The 26,154-nt window shown below is 51.3% G+C and overlaps 1 protein-coding gene across 2 annotated transcripts in view; it reads right to left on the minus strand.

The window, feature by feature from the left end:
* Nucleotides 1-26,154, minus strand: part of CDH4 (cadherin 4) — a 475,206-nt gene that overhangs the window by 54,981 nt on the left and 394,071 nt on the right. For both annotated transcript variants that reach the window (XM_043884659.1, XM_043884661.1), the window contains exon 5: nucleotides 1,179-1,334. In XM_043884659.1, the coding sequence (XP_043740594.1) occupies nucleotides 1,179-1,334 (156 nt within the window). The remainder of the gene's footprint in view (nucleotides 1-1,178; nucleotides 1,335-26,154) is intronic.

Consider the following 26,154-nt stretch of genomic DNA (forward strand, 5'->3'; position numbering starts at 1 on the left):
GGCCATCACCATCTTAAAACTCATAGTCAGCTCAGAGGGGTCCTCATTGCATCTTTTGCTGGACTCAGAAATTCTGCAGCCATCCTGGGCTAGGAGCTGAGCAGTTGAGAGAGGAAAGCCTGTGACTGGCCCGCCCCCCGTGGTGGGTTCTGTTCTCTGCCAGGGGATGTGGTATGGACAAGCCTGCCACGTGGAGCCTCCCTTCTCATCCAGGAGGTGGACAGTGAACCTGGAGTATGAAGAGCAGGGTTCACATCTGGCACTGCAGGCTGAAGCCAAGTGAGGTCAGTGCCGGTCCATAGAGGACACAGGGCGGAGGCTGTGAGTGCATCCCCTCACCTGAAGGTCTGTGAACACAACCCGGGAGCTGGGAGTTCTGACGCCCTGGCTGTAGCCACAGAGGCAGCCTTACCACGTGCTGGGCCCTGTCCTGAACACCACAGGGATGGTCACCCTGAGTCCTCCGAGCACACGCTGAGGCAGCCTGACTGTTTCCCCTTTGCAGGAGAGCATGGAGGTCGGAGGGGTTAAGGGCACATGTCTCAGCTGCTGGGTGGGGCTGCCCAATTCTGCCCCCCCAAGTCCGGCTCCAGCCTCTGCCTCCCGAAGGTACATGCTCATCCCATGACAAGGAGGCAGAGCCCAAGGATGCCAGGACGGGTGGTGTGAGAGCCGTGTGCCCACCGAGCTCTAGGGCCAATTGTGTGCCAATAGGCCAGGAGGCCAAGTGGAAAGTGGTGGACGGTTCCTTTAACTGAGTCTCACAGCCTTCACTTTCTCATGGTCTTTTCCTCTCCACTGGCGGCTCCCCATGAAAGCAGCAGTGCTCGCTCAGAGCTGCCTTTCTGCTCTCAGAGGAAGGGGCAGAGGGGCCGGGATGCGTGTCCGGAACTGGAGAGGTGGGGGTGACACAGCAGCTGCACGACCCCTCCCCCAGCAGAACTCCTGGTTGATCACGTCGGTCCACGGCTTCCGACCAGTGGCTCCCCCAGTGTGTCCCAGACCCTCCCGGCATCACCAGGGACACGTTACTAGAGCACATTCTTGGCCCATCTGCTCTGTGAATTGCACAGCCTGGGGAGGTGCCCTGCAGGCAGGTGGGCTTTTCTGATATGGACTTGGGTTTGCATTCCCCTCCAACCCCCTGCCCTTAGGAGCTCGAGTCCAGGGACACTCACATGGTAGGAGGCTCGCTCCTCCCGATCCATGGGCCGTGTGACGTACATCCGGCCGGACATGGAGTCGATGCTGAAGACCTCCATGGGGGGCTGGTCGGCGCCCACGCCTGTGATGCTGTATCGGATGGGGATGTCATTGTCCTTGTCGGACCGGATCTGGAAGGGGGAACAGATGGGGGCAGGGGAAGGTCAGGCTTCTTACCTGGACCTTCTGCTCATCCCACTGGATGGCCTTGCATGACGTCTCTCCCAGGGGCATATGAGGCCACAGCCAGCGCTTGGTCCACTCGGGGGACCAGAAGGGCAGGTGAGGCCAGGGGTTCACTGGGAGCCTACAGTACATGTCCGGTGAGCCCCAGGTGACAGGGAGGAGGGGACACAGCATTCCAAGAGGAAAGGGTCTGCAGGGAGCTCAGCAGAGGTGAGGACGCCCACGGTAGAGCCTCAGTGATGGTCTGAGATGGCCGAGGACCCTGTTCAAATGCCCCTCACGCCAGACCTCAGGAAAGACAAGGGCAAGGACACAGCTCACTCCATGGGGTTTTTAGGGAAAAGGTCAGGGCCCAAGACACTTTTGCCCCCGAGTGATCATCTGTGCAGAAAGGCAGTGGACATGTTTGGGTGCGCAGAGACACAGAAAATGTCCCCTGTTCCTGCTCTGGTCCTTCTCCCCTGCCCTGAGAGGGGGTCATAGCGAAGACCTCGAGAACAGGGGTTGCCTGGGAAATGCACCCCCCACCCCGCACCAGCATTTGGACACAGAAACACAGACCTGAAAGGTGTTGTCAACATGGTTACAGAGCTGCTTACAGGCACAAACAGTGTTTACAGAAATTGTATATTGTGGAAAACAACAATTTAATAATGGTGAAAAGTGAAAATGATAGTTGCTCAGTCATGTCCGACTCTGTGACCACATGGACTGTAGCCTGCCAGGTTCCTCTGTCCATGGGATTCTCCAGGCAAGAATACCTGAATGGGTTGCCATTCCCTCCTCTAGGCGATCTTCTTGACCCAGGGATCGAACCTGGGTCTCCTGCATTGCAGACAGGTTCTTTATTATCTGAACCATCAGGGAAGCCCAAGAATACTGGAGTGTGTTGCCATTCCCTCCTCCAGGGGGTATTCTCGACCCAGGGATTGAACCTGGGTCTCCTGCATTGCAGGCGGGTTCTTTATTATCTGAGCCATCAGGGAAGCCCAAGAATCCTGGAGTGGGTAGCCACTCCCTCCTCCAGGGGATCTTCCCGACCCAAGGATCAAATCTGGGCCTTCTGCAATGCATACAGACTCTACTGTCTGAGCTACCAGGGAAGCCCTCAATAATGGTGATCTGGGTTCCAAATCTAAAGTAAGCTAGCAAAGCCTGAGAGCTGGGTGAAGCAACGGAAAGAACAGAGAAAAAAATGCACGATTCTGTGCTCTACATGGGTTGGGGGTGGACTATGCAGACAGCCCCTCACTTTTGACCAGGTCGTTAGATAAATGCACGACTATAGGAGATAGCAAGGACACCCGCAGAATTAAACATAAGGTGCATGTCTTTCATTCAGATGAAGCAGAGGTCCTGGTCATGTAAGGGGCAGTTGACGGGCAGGATACCATGTAAGACAACAAGCTTCTCCGATGGTGAGAGATTGTAAATAAGCCACAGGGACGTGAAAAGAATAACTGCTGGGGCCAAATTAAGATTAGCATAAACTCTGAATACACCTTTAGAAAAGACAACTTTTAAAAATCAAAGCCCAGGGGACCATGGCAACATTGACCAGGACTTTTTACTAGAATAATACAATTAAAATTTAAAGATGATTCTTAAAGAGATATTTTAGAAAACATTCTGAAGTAACCACAAATTAAGAATCAAAACTGTATTTAGAGGTGATTTAAAAATAGTAATGACAATGAAACAGCAAAACCCAAGGAATTTGGCCAGAGACTGAATCAAAACAAACCCTTAACTTCAAATATTTTCATCATTAAAACAGAATTACAGTGAATGAACTGAGCATTTATATCCAGAAGGAAAGGAATGACAAAGCAGGATATGGTGAACACCCGGGTAATTAAGATGAATGCAGAAATTTCTGAATCTGAAAACAGAAAAGTTGGAAGGACTGATAAATAGATGCAAGAGCTGTACTCTGGGGAAAAAAATTCATAAGAAATAGATGTACCTTTGGCAAGCTTAAGAGGAAAAATAAGACTTAAAAAAATCTATTTTATTCTTTATATTTTATGCGAGCCAAGTTGAAAATCCTGATGAACGGGTTATTTTTTGAGAAAATATAAAACTTCACAGTTGGCTGGAAGGAAGAACAAACGTGAAGGGACTGCTAATTCTTCAGGAAATTCCTTGGCAAAGGGCTCGAGGGTCAGGGGAGCTCACCTAGGAGGTGTTTAAAGTCTTCCATAGAAGAGGACATATAGAGAAAACACCTGCCTTGGCTTTACAAATCCTCCCCGGTACCATTCTCCTAAGACCACAAAGTAAGATAACTGCAGACAACTCCCCCAGGCCAATGGAGGTGTGACGGTCAGCATGGAGACACCAGCGGGTGGGGTCAACCCACCAGAGCTGCCTTCATCAGCTGAGCAGAAGGGCCCAGGGTGACCAGAGAGAGTCCTGGCTAGGAGCTACCGCCCAGCAACCTCCCAAGAGCCATGTCAAATGAGATCAGGCTTCCTTTGCAAAATTGGTTTTACCATGATTATCTGATTATCTTAGAAATGGGGGTGATTAAAGAGAGAAAAGTTAGGTTTCGGTAGAACTCTGTGCCTTGAGATTCTAGTCCTGTTTGTAGTCTTTGAGGTTTTATTTTTTACCTGTAACTGGACTGGATTTAACTTCTAGTTTCCTCAAATATCTGGCTACATGGTTCCAGACCAACGCTTCCGATATCCTCCCACGCTTCCGACTTAGAATCACTAAGAATCGTGCTGCTGCTTTTAGTCGCTCTGTCGTGTCTGACTCTTTTCGACCCCATGGACTGTAGCCCACCAGGTTCCTCTGTCCGTGGGATTTCCCAGGCAAGACTGCTGGGGTGGGTTGTTATTTCCTCCTCCAGGAGATCCTCCCTACCCAAGGATCAAACCCGAGTCTCCTGAATTGGTAGGCAGATTCTTTACCTGCTGAGCCAACTGGGAAGCACTAAAAATGAAGCTGCCCTTTTCCCACAGCCCTGCAAACTAAGGCTGGATGAGTGGGTATGAAATTCAGGGAAGCACCTGAAAGATCTCACGCACAGACAGCCTGCATGCCTGCTGCCGTGCCAATGACCACTCAGAAGGTTCCCCGGACAAAACACGACCCCACCAGAGGCATCCAGACCACAAAGATGCTGTGAGCTTGCCATCCAGAAATCTCGCCTGGCTGCCTCCCACCCCAGGGCTCGGAAACAGGTCTGCTCTAACCAGTAACTTAGATTCTCTTTGGCTTTCATAGAGATGCCTCCTATCATAACCTGACTGTATGCCTGCTCTGGAGCCTGCCCACAACCCGTCCCCCGAAATGAGACAACTGTTTACTGAACTGACCTCCTCTCAGGACTGAGAGATGGGTTCAGGGAGATGGAGCAGCCTGCCAGCCCGGCTTCCAAGCCTAGAAACTGCTGGGGGGAGTGTCAAGGCAGGGAGGAGGGTAGCCCCTGCCATGTGCTGCTGGGTGCAGTGACGTTTCTGCTGCGGGCACTTGAGAGCCATCAGCTGTAGGAGGGGCTTTCTCTCTGAGTTCCCTCATCTACCTGGAGAAGAGCCTCAGAGGGGCTCAGGTGTCACAGCCCTGCCCCCTCCCCCCCCCCCCCCCCCACCGGAGGAGGGATTATCCACGGAGGAACATCATTGCCACCAGTCCTGGAAGGGGGCCTGGAGGAGGGCAGACCTGTCACATGACCGCACCTCCCACCTCTCCTCCGAGGGCCATCATCTTTCCTACAAATCACTTCCTCTCCCCCTTTCTCTGGGTTGGGAAGATCCCCTGGAGAAGGGAATGGCTACCCACTCCAGTATTCTTGCCTGGAGAATTCCAAGGACAGAGGACCCTGGCGGGCTATAGTCTATGGGCTCACAAAGAGTTGGACACAACTGAGTGACTAACACTTTCACTTTCACTTCCTCTTAAACCTGAATTCTAAGGCATCTTGGAGAGCTGCTCATTTTCCCCTGGGTCTCCCCCAAGAGTACACGAGGCACACATGTTAATAAACTTCTGTTTTTTCCTCCTCTTGTTTATCTGTCTTCTATTACAGGGGTCTCAGACAGGACCTCAGAAAGAGGAGGGAAGTTGACTTTTCCTCCCCTACACGCCTAGCAGGATTTACCTCAGAAACTAAAGACAGCTTTTTCTTGGGCAGCTGATCTCTGTAGCAGGACAACTACCACAGGATGGTCTCCATGGAGGTGCCTCAGAGATTTGATAATGAACATCCTTTCCAACTGAATTTGGACCTTTAGCACAAACTACCCCCCTGAAAACTCTGCTTCTGAGAAAATTCGACTTAATAGAGAACCCCTTTCCAGCCAGCTGTGACTGTTTACATATCGGAGGCGACCCCACCAGGGCAAGAGCGTGGGGGTAGGGTCACTGGCCACCCTGACCATGATGGTGGCTTCCTACCTGATACATTAGAGGATGGGGAACAGAAAATGTCAGGAACAGTCGGCAAGAAGGAGGCAATGCCTCATCACACAGGCGTCAGTGACCTGGTCTGCTTGGGTGCTGATCAGGGCCTCTGGGAGAGGAACGGGCACGTGCACACATGGGCATGTGTATACTCAGGCATGCACATATGGGCCGCGCACACATGGGCCCGCACATATATACAGGTATGCACACACACGGGCATGCATGCACATACAGGCTTGTGCACACTTGGGCCTGCACACACAGGTCCTTGAAGTCTGTGAGGGATGTCTTCGCTCTGGCTTTCTGGGCTCCTCCTCCCTCTCATCAGGTTGGGCTCTCCTGTACCTTGTCTGCCCTAAGCAGGAGCACTGACCATGGTCTAACTGGATGCCTGTCTGCACCCCCAGGCTCCAAGGGGCTCCCCTCACTCAATCAGCGCTGCCCCACGTCCTGCTGGAGAGAGATGCGGGGTCCCGGCTGCCTGCCTTCTGCCGGCTCCATGGCTCCGAGTGCTATGCGTCCCGGAGAAGAGGCTCTGGCCCGTCGGCATCACACAACCCCTCTCTGTCCACCAGGGATGGTCCTTCAGGCCACACCACGTCTGACCAGCCCTGTCCGAGGCGCTGAGCGGGGAGGAGTTTCGACCCGGCTCCATTCCTTGGAGTCAGTTTGTAGAAAGAGGGTCCTCCCTGGCTGAACTCCCTTATCACCAGATCTGGGGGGCAGGGAGGTGCCTGTGATGATCGATTGAGGGGAGAAGGGAACTGAGTAACTGGTGCAGAAACTCAAACCAGTTCTTCCTCCCAGGAGTCTGGAAGATTCTAGAAAGGCTGGTGAATTCAGAGGCTTGCTTTGAGTTTAGGTTAAGAGAAGAGGACTTGGGATACACAGGAGGGCCCCCGAGGACAGCAGTTGAGCTGAACTGGATGAAGGGGGGGCGTGTGAGCCCCTACGGTCCTGCAGAGACACAGCCGGCCTGCACCCTCCTGGCCAGACTGCCCATCCTTCACAGGGAAATTTAATTATGAAACTGCTGAAAAGAACCTGCCACACATTTAAAGCTTTTGATTTTTTGCAAAGGAATCTCATTACATCCTGACCATCAGGCTACATTCCCTTAATTCTCCAGGTGCCGTTCACTGGCGCCTCCTGAAATACATGCCGAGTGCGTCCGGGGCTCTCAGGACGCCCTCAATTCTCCCATAGTTTACCGTGTTAAGAAGAAATACTGTGTGAATGAATTCACCAGATCAGGCGAGAGCAGTTTCTCCTTGATTTGTGCCTGGAAAATGAGAAAAACATCCCAGCGGCGTCCGGCAGGGCCGTGAATAAAGAGTGGAGACGGCTTTTCCATCACCCGTCCCAGTTTTATGACGCCACCGAGAATCATGCTGTTTTGCATTTGTTATTAAAGGACAGAACAGATGGTAAAAGGTTAGTTTAAAGTGATGTCTACATTAAAATAACGTATGGTGCCTGGCCATTGTGCTCACCCAGGGACCTCCTTCTAGGGCCGGCTCCATCCTCCGGAAAGGCTGCCTGGATGGCAGGATTCCGGCAGAATCTCCCCCAAGGAGGAGGTATTTTCCTAATTTCAAATGAACTTGAAACTGGAGAAAAAGTCACCCTGTGTGGTCTTGTGAATTGCAAAGGCCTTGGAGGTTTATCCCAAGAACTGAAGGAGCAGAGAGTCCTATGGATGCAGAGAAAACCTCGCCCCAGGAGGGGAAGGGACCTGTCATCCCTGGGACCCTCATTCTTGGCTGGGTACTTCCCACCCTAGTTGTTTTAACGTCTTCACTCAGCCCACATGGCCTGTGCTCTTTGCCAGGCCACCCTGCGCTGGACGGACATGGTCCTGCCCTCACGTGGTTCATGCACCAGCCTGCATGTGAGCTCAGTCGCTCTGTCGTGTCCTACTCTTTGTGGCCCCTTGGACTGAAGCACGCCAGGCTCTTCTGTCCATGGAGTTTCCCAGGCAAGAATACTGGAGTGGGTTGCCATTTCCTCCTCCAAGGGATCTTCCCAACCCAGGGACTGAACCCACATCTCCTGAGGCTCCTGCATTGGCAGGCGGATTCTTTACCACTAGCACCACCTGGGAAGCCTCATGGACCAGAAGGATTAGATTTACAAAGTGACAGCCAGTCAGTGCAGAATTATAAGGTGACAATTATGAAATGGGGAAAGAACAGGGTCTGTGAGAGACTCTGGAAGGACTTGAGGGCAGAGGGGATCTTTGAGAAAGGCCAGTTAGAATTCCATGGTTTTTTTTACTGTGGTATGCAATTCCTGGACAGGCACACACAGATAGAGTAACACACCCAAACATATGTACAAACAACACATGCATAAGTACACACACACACACAGACACACAGACACAGACACACACACACACGTGTGTACATGCATGCACATGACTGGAAGTCCCTGCCTTTCTGCTCTAAACCTTTTGGAAGGCAATGTTATTCTGCAGCTTAATGGCTTTGCCACTAATAAGGCTTGCCTGACCCCGTCTCTGTGTTTTAAAGGATGCTCTCAAAACCCTTAGGATCGGGATCTTCCAAGAGGATGTAATTCTTCGGTGAAGTGTTTTAGCTCTTTCTCTTCGTGTGATATTAAACCCAGGGATCTTCCCAGGAAAGCAGATTGCAAGCTCTCATTTTCTTTACCTGGTGGGAGTTTTGAGTTGCCGGCAGCAGAGTGAAAAGCCCTGAATCGTGACCGCAGATGCTTCATTCCCCGCCTACCTTGGATTTCAGGCAGGCCAATCTGAACTTGGCCGTGACTGCAGCCAGCCAGGAGAGGCAATTTCTTTTAAAATCTGACTCTCATGAGAGTCCAGAGGTAAGAACATGATTATACCTAAACGCATTTCAGCTTCCTTGGCCTCACTGGTCCTCACGCCAGCTCTCGACGCCAGGACTCCTGGATTCTCATGCTGACAGAGAATCTGGATTTTCTCAGGTTCTGTGTCTGTCCTCTTGTCTGCTTTGCAGGGATGGCTCCCTGTCTCCCACCTCCTCCCCCCCTGTTCCCTACTGCCCAGCACTAAGGCTGCCCCACACCCTCCTGGGCCATGGGAACACAGACACCCTGCCTGACCCCAAGGATGGCAGGTGCAGGCCTAGCACCACGCACACAGTAGGTGCTCAGTAATCACCAATCGAACAAATGAAAGAAGGACATGCTGCCCGGTGTGGGGGGGGGGCAGACATGCAAACCGACAGCCAGGGTCACAGCCAGGCGCTCTGGGAAACCAAAGTGGGTGGGAGGCCCTCTTCCTGGAGGAGAAACGTCTTCTCTGAGCCTGGAGGGAGGAGGCAGAGAGCGCAGGGGGTAAGGTGGAGAGGGGAGCCTGAGGGGGTGTCAGGTGTGACAGGGTTCTAAGATCCTAGGTGGGAGGGAGAAGTTCCAGTCAGTCCCGTGCCTACTGTCTGATGGTGAAGAAATAGCAGGGACACGTGGAGTGGGATAAAAGCAGGAGGAAGAGTCAGGAGAGAAGTGATCACCCCTCCCCAGGCGACGAGCAGGAGAGGAGGACCACCCCCACTCCGTCTCCCTCCCCTCGTCCTGGCAGAGATTTCTGGGGGCCCTGTGGGGTTGGAGGAGGGGTCAGAATGGTTTTGCTCTAGAGACACCAGGGGGATGAGGGGCGTGGTACCACCTGGTCTCCGTCTCTGGCAGGAGAGGAAGGGGTGTGTGTGTGAGGGGAGGTGGGGAGGTGGGGGGTGAGGAGATGGTAGTGATGGGGCGAGTGGTGGGGGGGTGGGGTGGGGTGGGGTGAGCGGATGGGGTGGCAGCCTGCCCTCCACTGTGTTTATCTCGGGTCCTCACTATGTCTCGAATGCCTGCAGCTGGGATGAGCTCCCCTGTGAAGAGCAGGGCCCAGGAATCTCCCCTCCTCACCCCCATAGTTCCTTAAGGACCAGAAAAGGGAAGTCCAGGATGTTGGCCCCTGACCGTCGGGTCCAGTCCCTTCTGCAAATAAGGAGACCAAAGCCTGAGAGGCCGAGGACTGGACGAAGGTTTCACAAGCCATCGCGTTTCGAGGGCAGAGTTTCAGGTCTAGTCTTGGTCACGTTGCCTTCCTGGGAAGCTTCATGGAGCAGAAAGTGAGGCTGAGGAAGTTGTGCCCACTTGTGCAGATGGGACGGGGGCCCAGGAGGTCTCTGTGTCTCCCTAGGGTCACTTGACTCCCAATGCAGACTCAAACCCTGGGTGTCGTGTTCACTCTGGTAAGTTCTGCAAATCTGCTGGGATTGCTGAAATGCTGTGTGTTTTCAAAAGACACCACCTCACACCAGTCAGGATGGCCGTCATTAAAAAGTCTACAAACAGTAAATGCTGGAGAGGGTGTGGAGAAAAGGGAGCCCTCTTGCATTGCTGGTGGGATGTAAACTGATATAGTTACTATGGAAGATGGTGGAGATTCCTTAAAAACCTAGGATTAAAACCACCATATGACCCAGCAGTCCCACTCCTAGACATATACCCTGAGGAAACCAAAGCTGAAAAAGACACACGTACCCTGATGTTCATCACAGCACTGTTTACAATAGCTAGAACATGGAAGAAACCTAGATGTCCATCGATGGATGACTGGATAAAGAAGCTGTGGTACATATATACTATGGAATATTACTCAGCCATAAAAAGGATCATATTTGAATCTGTTCTAATGAGGTGGATGAACCGAGAGCCTATTATACAGAGTGAAATAAGTCAGAAAGAGGAATATAAATATCACCTACTAACACATATGTATGGAATCTAGAAAGATGGTACTGATGAGGTTATTTTCAGGGTAGCAAAGGAGAAACAGACATAGAGAACAGACCTATGGACATGGGGGGAGGAGAGGAGGGAGAGGGTGAGATTTATGGAGAGTAACATGGAAACTTACGATTCCATTGGCAAAATAGATAGCCAATGGGAATTTGCTCTATGACTCAGGGAACTCAAACAGGGGCTCTGTGATAGGCTGAAGGGTGGGATGGGGAGGGAGATGGAAGGGAGGTTTGGGAGGGAGGCGACATGGGTGTGCCTGTGGCTGATTCTTGTTGATGTATGACAGAAAACCACAAAATTCTATAAAGCAATTATCCTTCAATTAAAAAAAAAAAAGTCACCATGGCTCAAAGGCCCAGGACTGGAACCTGACTTCAGTTGCTGTTGAAAGCAATCAAGAAGCTGTAACTGAGTTCTGCATGAGGCACTGTTAGCTTGCAGCAAAGTTTAATTGAAAAGCCCTCTGCCCTGGGGCTGGGCGAGCAGTGAGATCTGGCTAGGATAAAACCACTCTCAGCACGTGATGGGACAGACCTGGGGCCGGGGGTGAGTGAAAGTCCGGATTCCTCCCACTCTCCACTTCTCCCTGATACATGAACATGGCTTTAAGAGGCTTGACAATGTTTGTGTTTCTTGCATTTTACAAAATACTTTCCATGCACAGTGAAATTCAGCTTTCAATTACTTTCAATTAGGTTCTTATAATGAGCAGAAAAACCCAGAATGTGATGGGGAAAGGCATTTGTTGTGTAACATTGACACTGTTATACATTTCCATTCACAATTACTTGGAATTTTACAAATCATGAAAAAAATCCTCAAAGTCATATGAATATTAATAACAGCCATGAATATGTTCTTACAAAATTTGCCTGGTGGGGAAGTGTGAATTAGATGCTTCTCAAAAGTGTTCTTCAGGTTGTACCAAATTAACAAAGATAGGTAGCTTCTTAATTCTGGGTATGGGACAACTAAGACATTATTGCTGAAGATGGGAGTGGGGCAGGGTCCACCCCTGGCTCTTCTGGCAACAGAGGCCTGATATTCTTTGGGGAGCATCATTCCCCATTGTCTCAGTCAAGTCAAGGTGTCAGTCAAGTCAGGCGGTTGGTCAAGACTCCCTGCCCTCCCCTGGGCAACAGGCAGGCCCATGAGCTGACCTGGCTGGTCAGCTTGTCTCTCAAGCGTGGATGCCGAGTTGAGAAAGCGTTGGGGCTGGGAAATGTGGCTGGAGCCCCCCACTGCAGGGCCATCTCCCTATCAAGACCAGAGCACTGGACCACCTGCTGTCCAGCCTTCCCTTCCGGGGGGACCCTGCAGTGTGGAGAGGTAAGCCTTGGAGCAGAGATGGCCTCCGGGGGCCGCCCAGGTGAGGAGGGGTCTGTCCTCTCCTGAGGTGTACAGCTAGTCATCAGGGAGGTTTAGTGCGCCTCTTACACCTGCCTATTCGTCTTCCCAGCCCCTACATGGCCAGCATTTTCTTGTCTATGTTTTTGATGACTGCCCTCTTTCTGTCTCCCTCACTGGTCTGTCCAGGAGATGCTCAGGAGAGACGGTCATGTGGCTTTCAGCAAACTGTAATTAACTCACACAGCACCCAGCCTCTAGTGGTGTTCAGTGGATGCAGAGTACCTGGACCACCTCCCGGAAGACCAAAGGCTCTGAACACAGTCTGGGGTTCCCTGCAGATTCTTGAACTTAACCACTATCAAGGGCTGTCATTACACAGAAGCCAGGGCGGATGCAGGTTTCCTTCTAAGCCCCCTGGCTGGACCCCTGTGTGTCAGGGAACAGAGCCCATGGATGGGACCCTCTGCCTGAGCTGGAGAGACGGGGTGCCCAGGGCGGATGGCACCGGTGGTTGGAGTATACTCTCAGACCTGTCACCCACATCCTGCCTGGTGTCATTTCTGGTCCCCAGATGAAGAATCAAGTGTCTCGGGACTTCCCTGGTGTCCAGTGGCTAAGACTGTGTGCTCCCAATGCAGGTTCAATCCCGGGTTTGATCCCTGGTCAAGAAATGAGATCCCACATACTGCCACTTAGAGCTTGCATGCTGCAACTAAGACCTGGAGCAGCCTAATCAATCAATAAATGTTAAAAAAAGAGAGTCAAGCATCCTGCCAGGAACGCTTCTTCACTAATACATAATGTGTGTCCCTGCCCATTTCTGGAAGGCCATGCACACACAGTCTCTGACAAGATGACCCCAGAAGAGATCCAGTCTCTGGGATGGAGGCTATGGCAGCCAGACCATGGATGAGGCTGGGGAGAGGCCCAGGTGAGAGCCCAAGGGTGAATTTTGAATGAGATCTTGTATGTGAAGCATGTGGACAGGGTTTTGTCCACAGTAAGCACTCAGAATTCTTATGAGCGAGCCTTGTGGTGAGGCAAGAGCCAGAGGCTGGATTTATAAAAATTTATACTTTGGTATCATCATATAGGTAATTTCTCAAGTCAGGAGACAAAGGTATGAAGGAGAGAAGAAACAAAAAAATAGCCTTCAACTCTGGACTCCACAAGGCAAGTGAGAAAAATCTACTCTTATGCTGCAAATGCAAACATTTTAAATGTGACTCTGAGATGAAAGAAATGGCCATTGGGTACCAGGAGAAGCGTGGGGTTTGGAGAGACCCAATGCTTAAACATCCTTCTTGAGGAGCCTTGCCTTTGTGCTGCCGACACTCAGAAAATGTAGCTTCATCTTGTAATCTTACGAGGGTTAAGCCTATTCTTACAATGCACATGGCCCCAGTGTTATTGCACAATTTAATGGTTCTTTTATAGAATAAGAGAGAAGAGGCTCTAGATGAAGAAGGCCTTCATCTAGAATTAAAGGATTCTTTTTCTCCTTCTAAATATCCCTACAATTGGATTAAACTTGACCTGGATCTCTTGTTTGGCACTGGCTTACTATTTCTTATCAAGACCTCTTTTCTTGGGAGTTTTCATGCTGGTTAATTCCAAATAAATTAATGAGATCAGTATTAGAAATATGAACATGTGCACACACAGACTCTCAACACAGAAGCAGACAGCTCGGCACGGGAAAGAAAATGAGGGGAGTTTCACCTCCTTAGATGAGACCCAGGACCCTGTAATGTTACTCCCCAGGAGTCTCTGTTTTAATTCCTTCCTCCTCTTTACATCATCAATTCACTTAATTCACATCACAGAGGCAGGAGAGCATCCTTTGTGTATCCTTATCCACCTCTATGAGATTCTGGAGCCATCTTTCACTCTGAGTTATACCAGTTACCTGGGGGTCCAGCTACCCAACGGCAACCCACACTTGCCAAGACAGCAGTCAGTGGAGATGCCTTTGGACACATGATGAGACCACCCTGAGGAGCCCAGATCTGAAAGCTGCAGAGGATCAAGGGATTTTTCCCCAGGGGACCTGTGACTCCCAGACATCTGCTGGAAGATTATAATGTAAAGGAAAACAAGCTGATGTGTTCAACTGTGGCAAACAGAGTAATGGTCCTTAGAGACTTGCTTTCCCTGAGCAACTGCTTCCCCACCCTAAAGACACTGTCTCTTACAATCTTTCCAATAAAACACACCATTTCCACCTAAGAAAGCTGCCCCATGACGTGGCTCCACTGCAGAGTATTACTGACTGAGCCTTACTTTGATGTAAATTTACTTCACGCAGAACAGCATCTCTTGTTTTCTTAAGACTTTGCATGAACTGGCAACATAAATGTGCTACACGTATTTATTCCCGTGGTGCCAAATAAATAATTTAGGTGGACATTAAGGGATCTAGCAATTCAGCTGTGTACAAAACACACAAATTCATGGTGAAGGTATTATATCGACAATGACAATCATGGGTTTCGTGTGAAATAGTTCTGGGTTCAAATCCTCATTCCATTTATTAGCATCCACATGGGTAGATTTGATCTCCTTTTGGGTGTTTCTGTGAGGGCATTTTTGATGGAGATGATCATTAAATCAGTGAACTTTGAGGAAAGCAGATTGCCCTCTTTAACATGGGTGGGCCCCCTACAAACAGGTGAAGGTCTGAACAGAACAGAGACTGACCAGCCCCAAGCAGGTGGGAATTCTCCAGCAGATGGCTTCAGACTTTTCTAGATGGGCAGCTCTCCTGAGTCCCCAGGCTACCAACCTACACTGCTGATTTTGGCATGAGCCACCTCCTTATATCATAAGTCTCTTTCTTTACATCCATCCATCTATCCATCCAAAAGGAAGTCAACCTTGAATATTCACTGGAGTGACTGATGCTGAAGCTCCAACACTTCGGCCACCTGATTCGAGCAGCCAACTCATTGGAAAAGACCCTGATGCTGGGAAAGACTGAGGGCAGGAGAGAAGGGGATGACAGAAGATGAGGTGGTTGGATGACATCACTGACTCAACGGACATGAGTTTGAGTAAACTCCAGAAGATAGGGAAGGACAGGGAATCCTGCTGAGCTGTGGTTCATGGGGTCGCAAAGAGTTGTACACTCTTTAGCGACTGAACAATTTGCTAAATGAAGTCCCAGCTCCTGGAATAGCTGAGACACTTTTAGGGTCCTGGTCAGGATATTGGGGGCCCAGGGATGGGCTCTGTGCCGAACTGTGTCGCCTTGGCTGGGTCATACCCCTAATGTGCGCAAGCTCCGGGAGATGGTGAAGAACAGGGAAGCCTGGTGTGCTGCAGTCCTTGGGGTTGCAGAGAGTCGAACTCAGCTGAGCAACAACAGCGACAACAATCCATCCTACTGGCCTTGTTTCTCTGAATAAGCCTGGTAATTACACCCCCTCCTCTCCCACGGTGGGTGCTCAGGTTGCACAGTGGGGCCAGCTGCCGGCTGGGAGCATGCTGATCTTCAACCTGCTGCTCTGGCACTTCTATGTCCAGAGATCACAGGCGGGACTTCTCTGGTGGATAAGAATCCACCTGCCAATGAGGGGACACCGGTTTGATCCCAGGTCCAGGAAGATGCTGCAGCACAACTAAGTCTGTGAGCCACAACTAACAAGCCCATGTGCTGCAACTACTGAAGCCCGTGCGCCTAGAGCCTGCACTCTGGCAGCAAGAGAGGCTGCCGCAGTGAGAAGTCGGGGCAATAAAGAATAGCCCTACTCTTTGCAGTCAGAGAGAGCCCATGCGCAGCAACGAAGATCTGGTGCAGCCAAAATAAATAAATAAATTTTAAAAAGTTAAAACAAACTCACTAAAATTACAGGTAGATTGCAGCCTCCTGTTATGTCCAGGGTCCAACTGGGGGTAGCCGGCCCTCGTCATCAGGGAGAAGAAAAACTGGGCAGCTAGCCGATTTGACAAGTCCAGTGACCTTCGGTCGGCCATGCTTGAGACCCCCTGAAGCCCAGTGACATCCTCTGTGGGGAAGGTGGGGGCTTGGGGGGGACACACCCTCTAGTGCTTCCTGAGAGAGCCTTCTACCCCCCAGCCCTGCCCCCCCGGGCCGTGCACAGGGTGTCACCACTGCCCACCATGGTGAGTGACGGCTGAGGTGCACCTCTGGGGTAGCCCTTTGCCTCCCAGGCCCTGGGAACTACAGGTATGTCAGCCCACGTTTTTCCTTTATCAGTTTTCATTTTAGCACCATAATAAAAATTCTGATAATCTAAACATGGCAATAACTCTGCTCCATAAAACGACTGTCTCCTCATGTTACTGCTGTCATCAGAGGTGCCGTAATAACACTCACAACACGAGGGAAGATGGTTATTGTATTAAAATGAATAAATGACAAAGGTTTTTATTACATGAGTGATTCTTCTAGGCATCGAGACGCTCTTTCTGCTTTGCTCGTGTAATGAACACATAATTCACCAGCACATTAGAGCACTGGCCTTGGAGTCTGAAGGCACAGTCACGGCAAATAAGTAAATTATTAATGAGATGAAATCTAAAAATAAAATCGCAAAGCCCCACCTTCCTCCATAAAGAAGGAACAAAAATTTCTAGTAAGTCTTCAAGCTGGAGGAGCTGGTAAGGGACCCGCTGGCTGTGCCTCCTTGCTCTAGAACATGCGTGGGAGGTGATCCCAGTCAGGAAGCTCCCTCCTCCCTCCCTGCCTCCTACTGCAGAGGCTGGGGTTTGCCACCATTTGCTGTCACAGCAGCCCTTTGCAGTTCAGAGGGTCTTTGACAGTATCTGAAGGGTGAGATATGAGGAAAAGTCTGGAGGGGAAATCCTGGGCTTTTTAATTTTTTTGCTTTCCTTTCCTGACAATAAGCTTGAAAAGATAGTTACTACTGTCATTTCTTGAAGTGGAGAACATTGCAGGAGCACTGGCAGCCCTTTTGCAACCATGAGGACACAAAACCAATAGCTAAGGGTGGCGGAGTAAGGAAATGGCAGGTTTGATTCCTTGAAGACATTGATGAGCCCATGAACTGGCACCAACTCACTTTTGCTTGTCATAACATGAAATAAAGACTGTGTCCAGGCCATTGTAGATTGGGCACTGTTTCTTGCATGGAAAACTAGATCCTGCATACTGCAACTAAGAGTTCAAATACCTCAACTAGAAGATCTCACATGCCACAACCAAGACCCAGCACAGCCAAAGAAATAAATAAGTTAAAAATAAATATTCAAAAAATTTAGAAAAAAATTCTCAAAGGGAAAAAAAAGGGAATTCTGACCTGTACTACAGCACAGGCAAACCTTGAAGAGATTATGCTAAGTGAAATAAACCAGTCACAAAATGAAACTCTATATGATTCCACTTCTGTGAGGTCCCTAGACTAGGAGTCAAGTTCATAGAGACAGAAAGCAGAACTGAGGGGATTCCAGGGGCTGGAGGTTAGTGTTCCAGGGGGACCGAGTTTCAGGTTTGCCAGATGAGAAGAGTTCTGGAGAAGAAAGAAGGTGATGGCTGCATAGCATTATAAATGCATTTTCAAGCTACTGAAACATGCACTTAAAAATGGCTATGACTGATGATAATTTTATGTAATGTGTCTTTGACAACAATAAAAAATCAGTTTCACATCTTCTTCTTTTACTCTTCTAAATGTGGCTGGTAGAAAATGTGAACTTCACGTGAAGTTTGCGTGTTATCTCTGGAGAGTGACGCTCTGAGCTGGGGTTGTGGCCCCACAGCATCCTGCGTCTCTCCTCTGGCCCTGAGCTGCTGGGGCTGCTAGATTCGTGCTTGTTTCCTCGGGTTCAGGTGTGTTTACTTCTCTGGGTCTCTCTTCAGGTACACTGTGCCCTGGTCACAGAGGGCCTGCTAAATGTTGGCAAAATTGAACCAAATTACAATGATCAGATCCTTTCCTTTGCTGTTTCAAATTTCAAACCCATCCTAAAGATCACAGGGAGCACAGAGTGGGGCTGAATCACAGAGGAGGAGAAGGTGGAACTTGATGGGGGCGGGGGTTGCGGTTTCTGGTTCTTTCACAACAGCTACTGCCTTATAAGGACAGCAAGGAGGTCAAACCAGTCAATTCTGAAGGAAATCAATCCTGAATACTCACTGGAAGGACTGACACTGAACCTGAAGCTCCGATACTTTGGCCGCATGATGTGAAGAGCCGACTCATTGAAAAAGACCCTGATGCTGGGAAAGATTGAGGCAGGAGGAGAAGGGGGCAACAGAGGTTGAGATGGTCAGATGGCACCATCAACTCAATGGACATGAGTATGCGCAAATTCCAGGTAACAGTGGAGGACAGAGGAGCCTGACATGCTGCAATCCATGGGGTTGCAGAGAATCAGACATGACTTAGTGATGACACAACAATAACAACTGCCCCACAAATCCTAGAATTTGCATTTGAGCCCAGCACTGGGCACATGCGATTCCCTGAGAAATGGCAGCTATTCCTAAGGCCCCGTGCCCTGGGGACCCTAAATGACCTTGGAGTTCTCTGGGGAAGGGAAGGCTTGGGGGAGGTGAGTATGAAGACAGGATGGAGTTGAGAGGAGATGGGGACCCCCAGTCTGGAACAAGGTGCAGCCAAGAGGAGGAAGTCGGTTGGAGATGTTCCCCAGAGGAAACCAGCAGATCTCGTGGGAGAAGGGGACCTCAGATTCCAGGAGTCAGTGCCTGAGGACTTGACCCAAGACCTTTCAAAGCAGGTCTGCCACAGCTCAAGGTCACAGAGTCAAATTGGTAACGCGTGTCCCCACTGTGGCGTCCCATCCCAGAGAACCCAGCATGCCTTGCAATAATAGCTAATTAACCCAGCCCCCCCCGCCCCATAAATGAATATGCATTTCATCAGTACAACTAAAATAGATCCTTTAGAAACATCTTTCCTCCTCAGAGTGCACAAAGCTGGGAGAAGGTTGGTAATTATACGTGTATCACAAGCAGTCCCAGCCCGGCGGGGGCTCATTGCTTCATATAAATTATACCAATCAGCAGCAGAGGGAAGAGACCCCACAAGGGGATGGAAAGTGGTGCTTTCCCTAACTGATGCACACAAGTACGGGATCCTGGCAGAATCGTGTGGGTCTGGGGCGGGGGTGTCATCGTAAAGTGAGAGTTGCGCTCCCACTTGGCTGCCGTCAAAAACCATGGAGATCCTCTTGATGATGTGTTTGGAGGAGACGTGATCAACCACAGAGTTAGGGGGTCTGCAGAATACAAATGTGTCTGCAGGTTTCCTCGGGCAGTGGGGGATGGATGATGTGTTTGAATGCATCTGAAAGGAACAGCGGGTGCAAATACCGATACATGCTCTCACTGCTTCTGTGTCCCCCTTTCAGAAGGGGACAATTTCAAGGCTAATGCCATATTCCCTTGGTTGTCTCTGACGCTCCTTCAAGTTCACTCAGTCCCTAATGGGCCTGGCCAACATGCTCTTTGAGGGAAGGTCCTGCTGGGAGGTGGAGATGAAGTCCTTGCATGTGCAAAGACCCTGGACCTCAGGGGTGGGGCTGAGAAGAGAGGAGGGAATCTGGAGGCTCACTGAGGCAGGAGAAGGCAGTGAGTGCCTTTGGCTGCAGCCATGGGGCTCCTGCTGCAATGCCAGCCTCAGGGAGTTCCAGTGGGTCCCCTGACAGCTTTCCCTGGCTCGTTCTAAGCAGACCCACCAGTGAGGGCTGTGAACAAAAAGGAGAAGCTTAGAGAACCCACAGCTATTTGTGTCATTAGTTGGGATGACACGCAAGGCTCCTGCTTGGATGATTGGGGGGTGAAGATGTACAGAGAGCAGGTCTGGGCACCTTCTGGTCCTGGGTCCCCAGGAGACGCCACTGGAGTCTGAGACCTCCCCGGCCCCACAGGACCTGCTCTGGGGTGCTTTGGTGCCTGTCTTAAGCAAGCTGCTATGATGCAGAAGTCACTTATGGAAGCAAGTGCAGGTGGCAGAGACAGCCTCAGGAATGAGCCCATACCCTGTGGTGGGAGTGGAAGGTGTGGGAACCAGGGGGCAGCCTGTGGGAGAGTGTCTAGTCGGTGAGGTCACAGCCGTGTCTCCCGGGAGTGGCTACACCTGCTGTTCGTTAGGAGAGCTTCTGCCTTTTGTCAATCTGTGACGACCAGGATCGTCCCCACAATTCTAGACTCCATCATCTCCCATCTGCCTGTGGACAGATTTCCATGTTTCACCAACAGCTCACCAACTGCAGGAAACCCAGAGGTCACATTTGGCTTTAAATGGTCATTTGCATAAGTCCCGAAGAGCCAAGGGCACGGTTTCCATCTATAATAGGGGCTACATTTTACGTTTCCGGTTGGCAAAACATGGCCTGTTATTATGAAAATTAACATCTCATAGGATAAAAGAAAATAAATTTGGTGTTTAAGGAAGTGGAAAATAGAATTTTCCATCCTCTTCCCCCGAGAATCTCAGCTTAATGTGGCTATCAGGATTGCTACTTTTGTTTTTAGAAAGTCAGGGAGCCGCTGAGAGACTTGTTTGCTAGGCTGTGTACTTTTTAAAAATATATATATATTTTTTTGGCCATGCTGCCTGGCATGTGGAATCTTAGTTCCCTGACCAGGGATTGAACCTGTGTTCCCTGCATTGGAAGGTGGATTCCTAACCCCTGGACCACCAGGGAAGTCCCTCTGCTTCGTATTTTTACCCCTCTGAACACTGGGGAGATATTGCTACTAGGCAAACAACAGTGAAAGCAAACAAACATGTTACGAGGGTTTTCAGGTCGGGAAAGTGGCTGCACCTCCTAAATGCTGCACCCCCCATGACCCCACGCTCCTGTCCTCGAGTTTCCTTTCTCGAAAATCTGCTTCAGGACAGACATCCCCATCATACCCGGGCCTCCAACTGCCCTTGGGTGGATGTCTGCTCCAGAGTGAAGCTGTGACAGTCTTGGGAGGTTGCCCAGGGGCCGCCCTGGGAAGCTCCCATCTGCTCCCCAAATGGAGACATGCATTTCCCAGGTTTTAGGTGACTTTAGTTTCCTCTGTGCCAAGGCCAAGAGAAAGTGCTTGCTGAAAGCTCTTCTGTGAATGAGAGATGTGGGGGTTTAAAGTCAGCACAGCCTTTCCAGGTAGTGGGAGACGACCCAGTTCCTGACTCCAAACCTGCCTGTTGCGACCGGCTCATTTCTGACCGGGGCGTATTTTGCATTTGATAAGCTAGGATTAACAGTTTCAAAGACTTAGAAACAGAAAACCAGTGTTCCTTTGGTTTATTTTCATTCCAGCTTGGAATTCCCTGGGCTGTGGCCTCCAAGGCCTGAGAACATAATCTCTGAGCTTTTATGCCCCCCTCCCCACCTCTTTACTGCAAAGATAAATCCCATTCTGGGGGGCTTCCCGAGGGTCTTCAGGACTCCTGAGTGCTGAGGAGTTTGGCTTCAGACTGTTTATTCTCCAGAAGTCCAAGAGCTAGGCTAAATTCTGAGCCTTCCTGGACTGATGGAATCAGGAAAGACCAGGTCAGGAACTCAAATTACTCTGGAAGCAGCTGTGGGCCACGCTCCCAGTTCATGAGGGCAGAAGGTGCTGGAATTACTGCAGGGGCCACTCCTGGGCCTGGACAGACACCTCAGGGCCACAGAGCAGGACATGTGGCCCCACTGCCCAGGGGAGGAGGGCCAGAGCGGTGATCTGGTCACCACAACTCTCTCGGGAGGAGGTGTCAGGCTGGGACCGTGGTTTCGAGTCAGAAGGCTGTCTCGGGTTATGAGGCATACACCCTTTCTGCCTGCATCCTTTTCTAGCCCTTGACCTCCGCCTTGCACCCTAGGGCATGCACTCTGTCCAGTGCACACATCCTTGGAACTCAAGGGCACCCAGGTGCAGAACTTTCCAGCATCCTATGAATACTTTCAGAGTTCCTGTGTTGCTGTAAAAGTAGGCAGGGAATCCTTGGTTTACAGATGGGAAGAAATTGAGTTTTTGTCAGGAACTGCCTCCCTACACCCACAGCTGTGGTCCCTCAGGCATCACAAAGCCCTGTGCAGCACCAAGGTGCCCCAGGCTGCTGGGCAGGGAGCACCCTGTGGGTAAGTAGGGGCAGAAAGGAGCAGGACCTCCCTCGGGGGGCTTCCTGCAAAGAACAGTCAGTGTTAATCCCACCCCACCCACGACAATGCCCCAGGGCGAGAATGTGCTTCCTTCAAAATGTTCACTGGGGAGGGGCTGCCTGGCCTGGAGGACTCCAGATGCTGGCGATAAAGTGCTCATCACCCGCTGAGGAAGATGCTTGAGCACTGGAGTGAGTGGGAGCAGGAATTAATGAGAGACCACTTACAGACACACCAACATCCTAGAGATGTATTTACGGGTGTGGTGGTGGAATGGGGAGAGCTCATTTTCCTATCACGTAAAGCAGGGTTTAATTGCTGCGAACGTTCCCTCGGAATGGGGGCTCTGCCTTGGGTCTCTCACACCAGGGAGTTTTCTGCCAGGTGCTTTGGGAGATGCCAGCTCACAGGTGAGAGGGCAGCATGCTCCAGTTCACAGGCTGGAGGCAGCAGAAACCAAACCAAACGGCAGCAAGGATGTGGCTCCCAGGGCAGACCAGCTGCCTCCCTTGAACCCCTGGGGAAGGTCTGAAGGGTTGCTTTGCCGGCCTGGGTTCCAGTCCTGCCCCAACGTCCCAGCTATGTGACCTCGGGTGGCTTACTACAGTCTCTGTGCCTCACTTTGCTTGTCCATGAACTGAGGTGACAGTGCGGATGAGAGCAGCTAAGTCCTGGGATGTTCTGGGTGGGGGGGGGGGGTCAGTCCTTGCCTACGGAGGGGCACATTTCAGATGCACAAGTAGACCCAGGGGGGCAGGCTGGTGGCCCCCAGTCACATGCGGGGGGACCTGATGTGAACTCAGAGCTCAAGCTCCAGAGGCTGGGCCCTCCCCTGGGGGGCTCTTCTGGGCCACTAGCCACGAGTGGTAGGGGCCGTGGTGGTGTCAGCGGTGACCGTCGTCCACTGTTTTGGAGAGGACAGTGGACCAGGTTCTGGGGTCCCCAGGTAGCCAGGGAGGGACGGGAGTCACACACTGGGTGGAGGAAATGAAACACAGGCTGGCTGGAGCTGGATGAGGCTGGACGCTTTCCCTGCCCTTGCGGGCAGCTCTTCTGGCCCAGGTATTGGTGTGGGGGTGCTTGGAGGCAGGTGGGCCTGGAATTGCAGCTGCTGCCTTCTGTGTGTGACCCTGGGCAGGTGACTAAGCCTCTTTGACCCTCAGTTTCCTAATCTGTGAACAGAGAACTATCACACGTCCTCATGGACACGCTCGCTCCATCTGACCTTGGGAGACAGGAACCAGGTGAGAAGTGCACCACTTGGCCCCCAAGGGGCTTCCCTGCTGGCTCAGATGGTAAAGAATCCACCTGCAATGTGGGAGACCTGGGTTTGAGCTCTGGGTCAGGAAGATCCCCTGGAGAAAGGCATGACAAACCACTACAGTTTTCTTGCCTGGAGAATCCCAAGGACAGAAGAGCCTGGTGGGCTACAGTCTATGGGGTTGCAAAGAGTTGGACACGAATGAGTGATTAACTTGACCCCCGAGTGTCCCAGCAAGAGGGCGCTGTTGTCACCAGGCAAACCTGACTCTGGAGCCAGAAGCCGAGTTCCCAAGGGTGTGAGGCTTGGGAGGACGGATATGAACCCGGGCTCATTAGCGGATAGGCCAGAATGAGGGTGGGGGCCTCCCAAGTGCTGGAGGGAGTGGAAAGCACATTTTAAACATCCTCCTTGCGCTGTTGTTTACTCTGTTAATTCTCAAAACTGAACGGGTTTGCCGAGGATGCTTAGAAATTCTGTTTGAAATCTGTGGCAGCAATAATTTAAGCTCTTCTGTTGGAGAAGGGAGGCATACTGTGAATCTGGGTCGGCTCTAGTCTATGTGGCGCTTGCAGCCCCTGGAACCTGGGCATCAGCGGCTGCAGTGGGATCCTGACTCAAGCCTTGGGCTACAGAGCCGACCTGCTGGCCAGCACGTCAGTCTTGTTTGTTAGGAGGCTGAGGTTTTTCCCCATCTGTTTCTGCAAGTGCCGCTGACCTGCCTGAAGAGGCTCCTCTCTGAGCCTGGGGAGCAGAGCAGCTGCTCCAAAACCGAGTGCTTCTCTGACACATCTGGGGTGCAGTGGGTGGGGAGGTGGAGGAGGCTGTGTGCCTTCTGCACATGATGCAAACCCCGAGAAATTCACATGTCCGCGTCCTAACTCCTGGGATCCCCCCAGGGGGCTTGACCGGGTAGCAGACCACCTTCTACAGAAATACAGAGACTATCTGTTGGTTGCTTCCCTGTTTCAGATAGTAAAGAATCTGTCTGCAGTGCAGGAGACCTGAGTTTGATCCCTGGGTCGGGAAGATTCCCTGGAGAAGGGAATGGCAACCCACTCCAGTATTCTTGCCTGGAAAATCCCATGGACAGAAGAGCCTGGCGAGATACAGTCCGTGGGGTTGCAAAGACTCAGACACGACAGAGACTCACAGACACATCTGTTGGTTGGTGTGTGAATTATACATCAAGGGTGGGGAACATTCTTACCCAGTTTCAATGCTATGTTTGGGATGGTTTGACTTAAGGTCTAGGCCATATGGAGAAATCCTCTTGGGATGTTGGAAAGCACACCAAAGAGAGAAGCAGATACGCATGTGGCCAGGGCTCTGCCCAGACCCACCTACCTGGGCAGCAGCTTCTCCTCCAGCTGCTGGGAGGGGGCTGAAGAGCTGCCCTTGGCCAAGTGAGCCCCCTCCCATGGGAAGTTACTGCTCCCCGCCCAGGCAGCCATGGCCATGAAGGCTGTGGGCACAAGGGTGGGTGGGGCTGGGCGCCACTCTCCTCCTTGGCTTCAGTTGGACCCAACTCTCTGCTTGGCTTCTTCCTTGCCCACCCCACTTCCCTGCCTCTTCTCCTGATAGCGCTACCCCACCAACCCCCATATATGCACCTAAACCCCAGCCTCAGCTCTGCTTGCAGGAAACCTCAGCTAAGTGCAGGCAGCCACCCTTAAGAGCAGATGAACCGAGCAGGAGGGAAGCTGCTTCCAGAGGCCCCCGGCCAGGGATATTGCTGAAGACACGCAGGTGGTGGATGGCAGAACCACCTGAGCTTCGATGTAGAGTGCAAGCTGAAAGTCAGATGGCTGGGCTGCAGATTGCCGGGGAGGGGCCCCCGCTGGGCTTATCGCCAGGATGGTGGCGAGGCCAGGGCTCTAGGAATCCCAACACCTGTTGGCTCAGGCAACAACCATTTCCCATTTTGCTTTTCCATTTTCAACAGGTTGATTTCATCTGCTTTGCTCATGCCTGTATGGTGAGCATCCTTTTCTCATGGCAAAGGCAAGAAAGCTATTTATTTTTTTCTCCTTGCTTCAGATCGTTAAAAGTTTGATCTTTATTACAGGCCATTGATGGTCACTGCTCTCCCTTCTGGGTGATTCTGTGTGAGCCCAGCAGACGCGTTTAATGCAGAGCCTTGATTAAGGCCTAACTGAGATGCTGGCATGCCAATCCTGCATCTCAGGAAAACCTCGTTTCTTAAGCCTGAGTCCTGCGGATCTTTCTTCCAGCAACTTCTCACTTCTACCTGGATCACATCCTCAGCATGGAGTGCATTTTTTTCTCCCTAAGAGTTTGGGGATGTTTGTGGTTTTTAGAAACGTGATTTCTGCTAGATTCCTCCGGAGCAGTGTGCCTGACAGGAGCCGGCTGCTGATGAAGCAGCTGTCAGCGCATCACCAGCGCTTTTGCAGGAACGAGGTGCGTGAGCATGTTTGATTGATTCCTTTCCAGCTCAGGTTACAAATCCCGTTACAAGGGTGGCATAATTGGCAGAGCAGGGTAATGTCAGGGTCTCCAGCCCCCAGGAAGCCCGGCCTAGAAAGTGCAGAGGCCACACGCTCCTGCCGGTCCCACCCCAGGGAGTAATAGAGGGTGGGGGGCAGCGGAGGTGTTGGGGGCAGTGGCTTTGCTGAGAAGCTCTGAGACTTACAGGGTGACCAAGGGTCTGGAGTACGGAAGTTCTCAGGGACAGTGGCCTCCGACTGGTTCTGCAGAGAACTGATGCGTTTATGGCATTTGGGGTTGCTCTTGAATTGGCAGGGGGAAGGGGAGGGGGCTTGGCGGAGATGGAGGAGAACAGAGTAGGGGCTGGGCAGGGAATCCGGGGAACACAAGCAGACTTGGATCTCCACTGG

The sequence above is a fragment of the Cervus elaphus genome, chromosome 23, assembly GCF_910594005.1.
Source record: "Cervus elaphus chromosome 23, mCerEla1.1, whole genome shotgun sequence".
In the NCBI taxonomy this organism is placed as follows: Eukaryota; Metazoa; Chordata; class Mammalia; order Artiodactyla; family Cervidae; genus Cervus; species Cervus elaphus.